Below are 11,574 nucleotides of genomic sequence, written 5' to 3'. Positions count from 1 at the left end.
TACATACCATTTGCAGCGAATAGCTCTATTCACTGCGCTAAGATCGTTTCATCCGCTTAATTGTGAGGTGCTCCTCTATGGTAAGCCTTCACTAAATAATGAAAACAACACCATCATTTTTAACGAAGTTAAAAAATATATTATTACGACAAAGCGATTCATTGCTTAGCTACTTTTTTCCATTTTGCTGGACAGGACTTATTACTATCTTTATTAATATCTTTATTACTATATGTATTATTATCATTATTAATATCCTTTTTTGTATAAGTTATATGTATATTTTCTTAACACTCATTATTATATTTTTGATTAATTATTATTATTACTATTTGTATTACTATTTTTGGTAACAACTGTTATTATTAGTAGTACTGATGTCATCATATAATAAATATAATTATTGAGATTTATGTTCCCATGTGTATATACTGTGTAAATGACATGATTAATATTTTATGTAAATTTGTCACCATTTCAACATGTTAAAACTATCGCAAGGGAAGGACCCCCGATAATGTTGAAGAACTTCAGGTCTAACCCTTTTTCCATTTTGTATGTATGGACCAATGTATATATTTGTTTAATGTCATTATCTGGAAATAAAATATGTTTAAAGTAAAGTATATATATATAACAAGGTGTGCAGCTCAAAATCACCCCAAAACGGTGTGTATCGCTTTGAACAGCCATATCTTCATCAATTGTGCAGCGATTTTCACGATCTCGGTCTTATTCAACGCAAAAATGAATTTCCTTTCTGGTAATGTATATGTCTTACAATATTTTTCCACATGCTGTGTCAACTTTTAAGAAAAAACACGATACACAACTCGCATGACCAAGTTGACACTGATCAGGCAGTATTTATGAATGAAATCTCCAGTTGTAAAGCCACACCTCCGCATTGGACCAATGAAATCACTCGTGTGTTTAAAATGTCAGTTAGTTGAAATGTATGTAAACAAAGGTTTCAAACGGCGCTGGACAGTTTTGATGCATAATGTAACGGCAAGCACGGTAATAATGTCATACGTTTTATTGAATTATGGTATCGAGGTTCGTGAACTTTGCAGGAAAAATGCCTTTTAATCCGTGAGGATTTCAGTCTTAAATACTAAATATATTTTCTCATTTTTATATATTATATTTTTCTCACAATCTTGAATGAATATGAATTACTTATTAAGACACGATCCGTATGGTCCGCAAATGTTCAAATTTAAACAAGTAATTTGTCATAAATGTCATTACAGATACTTTAATATTTTAATTAATTTCAATATATTAAAATATTGAAAGAAGCAGAACACTAAATGAATATTAATTCAGACATGTTATATATGGTCCGCAAATCTGAGCCGAATAGTCCATTAATCTTGGCCGTATAGTCTGGTCCGTAAGGTTCGCAAATGTTCAAATTTAAACAAGTATGTTGTCATTAATGTAATTACAGCAACTTGTAATATTTTATTAAATGTATTGATACAATATTGCAGGAATGGAGCACGAAATAAATATTAATATTGACATGGTCCGTACGGTCCGCAAATCGAGGCCGTATGGTCCGCAAATGTTCAAATTTAAAAAGTATGTTGTCATTAATATTATTTCAGCTTCTTTTAATATTCTATTCAATTTATCGACACAATATTGAAGGCGTGGAACACAAAATGAATATTAATTCTGACGTTCCGTAGGGTCCAAAACTCTGAGCCGTTTGGTTCGCAAATGTTCAAAATTTAAACAAAAATGTAGTCATTAATGTCACTACACAACTTTAATATTATATTGTATGTATTAATACAATATAAGGAAGTGGAACACATAATGAATATTAATTCACACATTTTTTGTATTGTCCGCAAATCTGGGCCGTATAGTTCGCAAATCTGGGCCGCATGGTCTGCTAATCTGGGCCGTATTGTCTGGGCCGTATGGTCCATGGTCCGTGTTATCCCTAATTCACAAAATATCACGTTGCGTGAAGCATAACCGTGCAGATTTTTTAACAAGAACACAGGCCTATAAGTGTCACATAATGATAGAAAATTAGGTGAAATATTTGGGTTTTCTTCATGTAAGAAATATTGACAAGTTTATCAATAGCGAGTATACATGAGAGTCAAAAGATTAAATATTTAGATCTGGTGTATGTTTAACAACAAAAAGGGAACGATGCTGTTGACACAAGGCTTGGGCTGTATTTGCATTATTTATTTGTATCACAATGCTGATTAGCGTGTACATACTTGAATAGTGACTTCTCCAGTCATAGGTTGTAATTCAACCAACCAGCAACAAGCACGTATAGAACACTGACCAATGGGATTCATAACTGAGTTTCACGGGGCAAATGTTAGAGGGAAATAGTTAGTTAGTTAGCGTTTAGACCTAGAGGTGTACAGATGGAAAAAGACACAATCATGTAGCAATCACGACGTATTTGTATAACTGAAATATTAGTTAAGTCAGACATTAAATTGGACTAGAAACTGATATATGGTGTTGTTGAATATTTTATCCTACATTATGCAGAGAAACCAACATAAATAGGGAGGGACGGACTTGTCCCATGCGTGACACGAGAAAATGGTAGTTAATGCAAATCTCGTCATCATGACAATACGCGCATGACGAGATATCGAATGATAGGCTACACACCAGTAATTTAAGAGTAATGAACATTGTTATAACTATGTGTCGTCCATGAACTATGAACGATTACGTGACACAGGATATAGTAATTCTAATGTATTTCACGTTGCCATAAGCATAATAAAATCTGTCTTTTATGCACTAGTTAAAATCTTTAAAAAATGTTTTGAAAAGTTATTTTTAAAAAGCACCACTTCCCGGTGTGTTTACATCCATTAACGTTTAATTTGGAACCCCATAAAGTCACGTGATCCTGCACCCTTGTACTGAAGAAAGAAATTTGTACTCAGTAGCAGTTAATTCCTGTCAGTGATATAATTACATAAACGTTTGTTATATTCACGGACTCTCCGTGTTATATTCACATCAATACCCATATTATTTTAAACCAAAAAGATTCTTTATTTATATCTTGTCAACGCTGATGAATTCATGCTCCGCAAATGAAAAATAAATAAAGGGTAATAGTTTATGACATAAGCCTTATGTAAATAGAGCTATGGTGCAGGACAGGCTGCCAGATGGAAGAGAATACAATAAGGCTCGACGGACGGTGCAATTACTATATGCTCGCCTTAGTGGGCATAACAATTGTTGACAAGATAAAGAAATAAATGAAGAGATTTATAATAATCAGGGTTTTAAATTAAATATTTGATATGGGTTTCATCATAATTTTCATACTTGTATAATCTTGTGCAACTGCAAATTATACTGCTTCATTATGGTATGTCAGGGCTCTCTTTCTCAACATTATTGAATAAATATTTAATCAACACCCGCCTTTTAATTTGACCACTGAAAATGAATAACATTTCAAACTGCAGATTAAAGAAGTTATATTTAATTGCATGTTTTTTTAAATAAAAAAAATATACACATTTCACTGGTTGTCAATATATATGTTTGAATAAATGAGTTGCAATCACATATGTCTGAATATTGACATTAACAAATAAATAAACAATAGTGTTAAGATACTAAATTAACGAAAAATGCAGCCATATATATATTTATTTATTCACATGTTTCAGCATGTGTCTTATGTATTCATAACATGTCATACATGCACTCATTCTTAACAATTACATACACAGACATATTTACATCCAATAAATATCGTTCATAAATAAATATCTCATACATACTTCTGAATCATATTCACATACTTCTGTATCAGATGTATTCACAGACACTTTGTGTCAGATGTATTCACATACTTTTGAATCAGATGTATTCAAATACTTCTCTGTCAGATGTATTCACAGACTTCTGTATCAGATATATTCAAATACTTCTGAATCAGATATTTTCACATACTTCTGAATCATATTCACATACTTTTTTATCAGATGTATTCACAGACACTTTGTGTCAGATGTATTCACATACTTTTGAATCAGATGTATTCAAACACTTCTGTATCAGATTTATTCACATACTTCTGTGTCAGATGTATTCAAAGACCTGTTGTGTCAGACGTTTTCAAATACTTCTGCATAAGAGATATTAATATACTAATATGTTGGATTTATTCGTATACAGATATTAAGTGACTAAATTAATTTATATTGATTACTTATAATCAAAGCATGTTTCCGTGATTTTATTGACTGATATGTGGTGTAATCACAGACCAATAACATGTGTATTCACAAACTAATATCCAATGTCATTTATATTCACAGAAAGGCGTCAGATTAATTCACATACTGTTGTGTCATATATATATTCACAGAAATTACTGTATTCAATTACACCTATTACATATCAGAATGGTGTCAGAGAGTCACAGACTTGTGTTTTGTGTATAAACATAATGATGTCAGATTTATTCACAGACTTGTGTAACATATTTCACCAACTTGTGCCAGTAAATAATACATGTCAGCTGTATTTACAGACAGACTGAGGTAAGGTGTATTTATATACTGATGTCAGGTGTATTCACATACTGATGTCAGGTGTATTCACATACTTATGTCAAGCATATTCACATACTGATGGTAGGTGTTGTCAGAGGCTGATGTCAGCTAAGTTCACAGACTGTTGTCAGGTGTATTCACATAAATGTTTAAGCCTATTCATTAAAGCTTGATTACATCAAAAGCCTTAGGCTTATTGAAACACATTCAAGTTGGTATCCTGAGTTAAACCAGCACTTTGTGTTTCTGGGTCGTTCTAAGGAACGCTACCACAGTGGTGATCAAACCTGTGACTTCTGGGTCGCTATAACTACTCAAGTGTATTCACAGATATGTCCACACCCCTTGGGGCACTCATTGCTTTGTAGGAGCCAGTCTTTGATATGCTGCATGTGGCCCCCGTGGGAGCAGCCTTGGCACCATAGAAACATCCCCTTCACAGGCTGGCAACTGGAACAAAGAATAAGAGAAATGTATTTTTATTTCACAGAATAAAAAACATGTATTTTTGTTAACTTATTGAAATGCTCTTGAGTCTGTTTCATAGGTAGATCCTGTACTTGGTTCTTTGGGAAAGATCAAAAGAACGCTCCTACAGTGGGCATTGAACCCATCACCTCCTGGTCACGAGGTGCACACCATATCCATTAGGCCAAAGTGACCTCTTAAATGTATATTACTAGATATCAAGGCTGTAATTGATTTTTTTAAATGTTTTACAGATGGTGATTAACTCACACATACTGACTTGACATTGACGTAGAGCTGTTTTTTACTGTTTATTTTCTCAAGGTATGACCTTAAAAGAAACGATAGGTTCTTGTGCATGACACAACCAGCAAATTTTTAAGTGGTAAAATTTTAGAGTAGACAAAACACATTTACTATAAATTATTCCTGTGTTATGACCTATTACTTAAAAGTTTGACATTAACATTCATTTATTGCAGGCAATACATCATTGGATAAATGTAAACATTTGTGCAAACGTATTTGAAAATTCTGTAATGAACCCTGTATTTTTTACTTTGACCTTAAATTTTAAGTTTTATATTAAAGATAGCCATGTAATGTTGCTGGTGACAGACGTTCTCACAAAGATGAATATATGTACCGAGAAATTTTGAAATTCTGCAATAAATAGTAAATATATAGGTACATGTACTTGGGTATTTATACACTAACCCCCATATTATGTTCTATTTAAATTGTCACTCCATTTAAAATAAATAGCATTTCCAGAAAATTATGCCTACTAATTAAGTTCTTGTTAAGGTTCGGATTGAACAAAGTCTCAATAAAGTTCTAACATTTGATCTTTGAATTAAATTGTGACCTTGACCTTTAACCTAAGGTGCACAACCCGGTCTTAAATGCTTGAAACTTCTTCCAAATCATTTTAATATTCATTCATGTTGGACAATTTGCTTGGGATTGCTGTATAGTGTTGAACTTTGTTCTTTTACTGGGATCTAGATCTGGGATGAGGATTCTATTCATACAAACATAGCCTGGTTCTTGGATTCTATCCATACAAACATAGCCTGGTTCTTGGATTCTATCCATACAAACGTAGCCTGGTTCTTGGATTCTATCCATACAAACGTAGCCTGGTTCTTGGATTCTATCCATACAAACGTAGCCTGGTTCTTGGATTCTATCCATGCCTGGTTCTTGGATTCTATCCATACAAACATAGCCTGGTTCTTGGATTCTATCCATACAAACGTAGCCTGGTTCTTGGATTCTATCCATACAAACGTAGCCTGGTTCTTGGATTCTATCCATACAAGGTAGCCTGGTTCTTGGATTCTATCCATACAAACGTAGCCTGGTTCTTGGATTCTATCCATACAATCGTAGCCTGGTTCTTGGATTCTATCCATACAAACGTAGCCTGGTTCTTGAATAACATGCACAGGGAAGGCTGGGATGCCACTTTACGCACATGCATAAAACATTAGTGATCATTATGCAAACATAAACATAAAGACTTCCTTGCCATATCACACAGTACAGTGAATGTCTATTGTGATGGACTGCATCATTACTTTAATTTGAGCCACTCTGGAAAAATGGGGTTTAATGCATGTGCCTGATGTGTTGTTCCAGATTAGCCTGTGCAGCCTGCACAGGCTACCCAGGTATGGCACTTTTTGCCTTAACAGGATTTTCAATAAGAAGAGAACTCCTTTACACAAAAGTACAACAACAGGGGAAAAATGTAATCACTGATTTTTAGCCCGAGCAGACATTTTAAACATAAAACTTCCTTGCCATATAGAGCACACATTGGGGATCATCTTGCATCTGTTACAGAGCCAGACTGGGCAAGTCTTATTTGCAGTATTATGTTTGATAAGAAAAGCCCTCGGCTTGCAAACATTTAATGTATCAAATGTATTAATGTATAATAAGCATGTTTACCATATAGAGCACACATTGGTGATCATCTTGCACCTGTCACATAGCCAGCCGGAGCGTGTGAGGAGGCGGTTGCACATATTACAGTTGACGTGTATTGTGGTGGACTGCTGGTTCAGCATAAAGATACCGGGCAGGTTGCTCAGTTTGATCACATGGTTCGCTATGGACCACAGCTTGAACCGCCCCAGCAACTCTAGAATGTGCATTTTGTTTATAATGAAAAAAATTGAAACCTATTTATTTAAGCTTGATTGCATCAAATGCCCATGGTTTATTGAAATGCTCTCAAGACAGTTTCCTTGGTAGAACCAGTACTTGGTATCTTGGTGGAAAAAATGCTGCCACAGTGGGGATCAAACTGATGCTTCCTATTCCTTAGGTGAACACCATACATATTACGCCATGGCAAACCAGCTTGAACTGGCCCAAACATTCTAGAATGTTAGTAATGAAAATCATTTGAGGCACGTAATTGGAAAACCATGTTTATTGCTAACAACTTATATTTACAACATCTGAATGCCAAATCAAAAGCTGAGTGTTCATCACCCACAAGTGGCAACTTGTTCATGTTATAGCTTATGTGACAAAGAAATTTATTTGTCTAAAACAAGCACATAATGTTCAGTAAAAATGAAATCAACAAACAAAATATAACTTGGGGTCAGTAGAACATATGCACTGGACCACGCAATGATAAGACAAAATTCATACAACAAAACAACTCACCACTTATTAAAGGGGCCTTTTCACAGATTTTGGCATGTTTTGAAGTTTGTCATTAAATGCTTTATATTCATAAATGTTAACATTGGGTCTAAAAATCTCCAGTAAAAAAACAAGAATACAATTAAAGTCACTATCACGCTCACCAATACAAACGGCTACTGTATTATGCTATATAAAATCATTTGACAACAAGTAGTACCATACGATGGTTAATTACAATAGGAAGACCCTAAAAACAAGTAACTTTGATGTAAAAACGTTATATTACAAGCATTCGGCAAGTTTTAAGCATCCAAATATCTTACTATCATTCCACAATGTAATCTACTTTCGCTTTCGAGTCAGGATTGGATTCATTCGGGTTGCGTTCATTTGCATAATTTATACAAGCCATTTTCGCATTCGCTAAGTTCCAATTACCCAGAATTCATTTGGATTTCACAGAATGATTATTCATGAGAGTTACGTCATGCTTCTGACGCTTACCGTATCCAATCTCGTGTTCGCCCGTAAATGTTCGGATATTTCACGGGAGATATAAATGGAATTATTTGTGGCCACAAAAAAATAAAAACGAGCATTTTGTATCTCGTTAAATCAATTCTACCAGACAACATCTAACGTTGAAATTTTGCATTTTGCTAAAAGGAACATTGATTTTTTATGGGTTAGCTTTATTTATTGAAATATTCTATATTTTTGAGCGTGATTGTTTCTTTAAAGAATTAAAAAAAAGTAACCCTCAACAGGGCTCAAACCACTGACCCCTGGAGCCATGAAGCAAAAGTCTACCGCTCTATCCACTAGACCATCCGCGCTTATACCAAATTCAAGGTATGTTTTACTTCATATATACAGTCCTCGTAGTATCAAAAAATTCAACGACAACAACAGAATTTTCCAAATTATTCAATCGTTCGCGTTGCAACGCTTTATAATTTTCAGGTTTTTAAATTGTCAAAAGATGCACATAATGGATATTTTAGAGCATGGTAAATGTTCAGTATTACTGTTTTCTTACAAATATCTTAACTTCAAGGAAAATTTGCGAATCTGAAACAATTTTTTTCAATTTTGTCAATTGACCAAAGCGTGTAAAGGCCCCTTTAAATAATAGCAATTTAACAAAGTTTTGAACTGAGTGTTGTGGACAATTCTAAATGCCATGTAGCACATTTATCACATGCATAGAACATTGACACAGATACCTTAATATGACTTACACTAGTTACATACACATCTTTACATGACATGTACAAGTCCAAGTGACATACATACATACATAAGACATGAACCAGTCCAAGTGACATACATACATAAATAAAACATGAACCAGGCCAAGGGACATACATACCTAAATAAGACATTCTCCAGTCCTAGTGACATACATAACTAAATATGACATGAACAAGTCCTAGTGACATACACACCTAAACAACGGCTGTTTGTAAAACATGCATGCCCCTCATATGGGCTGTCAGTTGTAGTGGAAGCCATTGTGTGAATATGTTTTTGTCACTGTGACATTGACCTTTGACCTAGTGACCTGAAAATTAAGAGGGGTCATCTGCCAGTCACGATCAATGTACCTATGAAGTTTCATGATCCTAGGTGTAAGCATTCTTGAGTTATCATCCGGAAACCATTTTACTATTTTGAGTAACTGTGACCTTGACCTTTGACCTAGTGACCTGAAAATCAATTGGGGGTCATCTGCCAGTCATGATCAATGTGCCTATGAAGTTTTATGATCCTAGGCGTAAGCATTCTTGAGTTATCATCCAGAAACCATTTTACAGTTTAAAGTCACTGTGACCTTGACCTTTGACCTAGTGACGGGAAAATCAATAGGGGTCATCTGCCAGTCATGATCAATGACGGACGGACCGACAGACCGACAGTTCTACATGTGCAAAACAATATACCTCCTCTTCTTCGAAGGGAGGCATATGGACATAACAAGTCCTAGTGACAAACATACCTAAATATGACATGAACCAGTCCTAGTGGCATACATACCTAAATATGACACGAACCAGTCCAAGTGAAATACATACCTAACAAATACATGAACCAGTCCAAGTAACATACATACCTAAATAAGACATGAACCAGTCCAACTCACATACATACCTAAATATGACATGAACCAGTCCTCTTGAAGGTCGGTGTCAATGTGGGCCCGTATCTGGTCTTTCATCACTATCAGCATGGTAACTGGAGTCTGCACATCACCCTGGGAGCAGGAGAAACTTAATGGTACTAAACAATAAGTTCCCAGCCTGAGCATAACATAATTAAAATATAATACATGTATATTTATCACTTCAATCCCAACATCAAGAGGTTCAATTTGTCACCATATATGCCCATTTAAAGGTTTGAGTGGCACTTATCTGAGAGATATGTATTAATTTAATGTAGAGATGATAGCACAGATAAAAATAGAGACAATAATATACATGGCCATGCATGAAACCATGACAGGTCTTCGACTACGAATGTTTTCATCTTATTTAATAGAACAACAGTACGTAAGATTATTGAGTTAATATGAAGTTAAGTCTGCTTCCTATTAAAAAAGTATCAGAGCAATAAGTCCATCCATACTAAATGTTTTGAGCAGAAACAGTTGTTCTATTTTAAGTAACAGTGATATTTACTTGATCTTCTGGCCCAAACATGCAATTCCATGCTTGGTCTGCATGTTGTAAGCAATACAGGAACATAATTTTATCACAATGCACCTAACACTACCGTTATTGAGTGAAAACAGCTGTGAAATTTATAGAAACAATGACCTTGACCCGAACTTCTCCAAAAGGAATCCAATGCTAAATATGCATGTATTCTACCTTCACACACAATTTAAGAATCAAACCTTCATCAAAACTCAACTTATTCAGCAGAATCTGTATTTTAATTTTAGCAACAGTGACCTTTACCTTTATCTGACTGGTTCATAAGTGATCCCAAGCTAGGTCTAAATGTAGCAAACTACGTACATCATTGTAGTGTCATACCTACAACCAACCTCAAGTTATTCAGTGGAAATACTTGTGCCACAATTAGCAACAATGATCTTGACTCCAACCTGATTGGCCCATAAGCATCTAAAAGCTATAATTGCATCCTATAACAAGTGATGTGTTTGTGAAACACTATGTCCCCATATCTTTGACCTTTGACCTTGAAGGATGACCTTGACCTTTCACCACTCAAAATGTGCAGCTCCATGAGATACACATGCATGCCAAATATCAAGTTGCTAGCTTCAATATTGCAAAAGTGTACATTAAATGAGCAATTTTGACCCATATATTTGACCTTTGACCTTGAAGGATGACATTGACCTTGACCTTTCACCACTCAAAATGTGCAGCTCCATGAGATACAAATGCATGCCAAATATAAAGTTGCTATCTTCAATATTGCAAACGTTATGGCAAATGTTTAAGTTTGCACAAGCAAACAAACAAACAAAGCAACAAACCAACAGACAGGGCAAAAACAATATGTCCCCCACTATAGTCCAGCTAGATTTTCAATTAAGTAACCTACACAAAATATAAATGCAACTTTTCCATTCAAAATGAATTTATTGTGTAGAAAACATTTTTCAATGTCAGTAATAGTGACCTTGACATTCACCTGACAATCTCAAAAATCAATTCCAGTATAGGTATCTATTCAAGCTTCCTATATTTCCAGTTTCATCAAAATTGTTGTTTTTTTTTTTCCATAATAAATTAATTAAACAGCAACCACTTATTAGAAATCAAATTCCATTTATTGGACAACTTTGGGATAATTAAAGTGTGAGTATTCAGAACTG

At 34.6% G+C, this 11,574-nt stretch overlaps 1 protein-coding gene across 4 annotated transcripts in view; it reads right to left on the bottom strand.

Moving 5' to 3' along the window:
• Positions 1–3,662: 3,662 nt before the first annotated feature.
• Positions 3,663–11,574, bottom strand: part of LOC127861411 (GATOR complex protein WDR24-like) — a 78,639-nt gene continuing 70,727 nt past the window's right edge. For all 4 annotated transcript variants that reach the window (XM_052399872.1, XM_052399876.1, XM_052399873.1 and 1 more), the window contains 3 exons: positions 9,873–9,975; positions 7,011–7,203; positions 3,663–5,033 (listed from right to left, as the gene is read on the bottom strand). In XM_052399872.1, the coding sequence (XP_052255832.1) occupies positions 4,898–5,033; positions 7,011–7,203; positions 9,873–9,975 (432 nt within the window). In that variant the 3' untranslated portion in view covers positions 3,663–4,897. The remainder of the gene's footprint in view (positions 5,034–7,010; positions 7,204–9,872; positions 9,976–11,574) is intronic.

Source organism: Dreissena polymorpha, chromosome 16, assembly GCF_020536995.1.
Source record: "Dreissena polymorpha isolate Duluth1 chromosome 16, UMN_Dpol_1.0, whole genome shotgun sequence".
Lineage (NCBI taxonomy): Eukaryota > Metazoa > Mollusca > Bivalvia > Myida > Dreissenidae > Dreissena > Dreissena polymorpha.
This window is presented reverse-complemented; position numbering and strand designations above follow the sequence as displayed.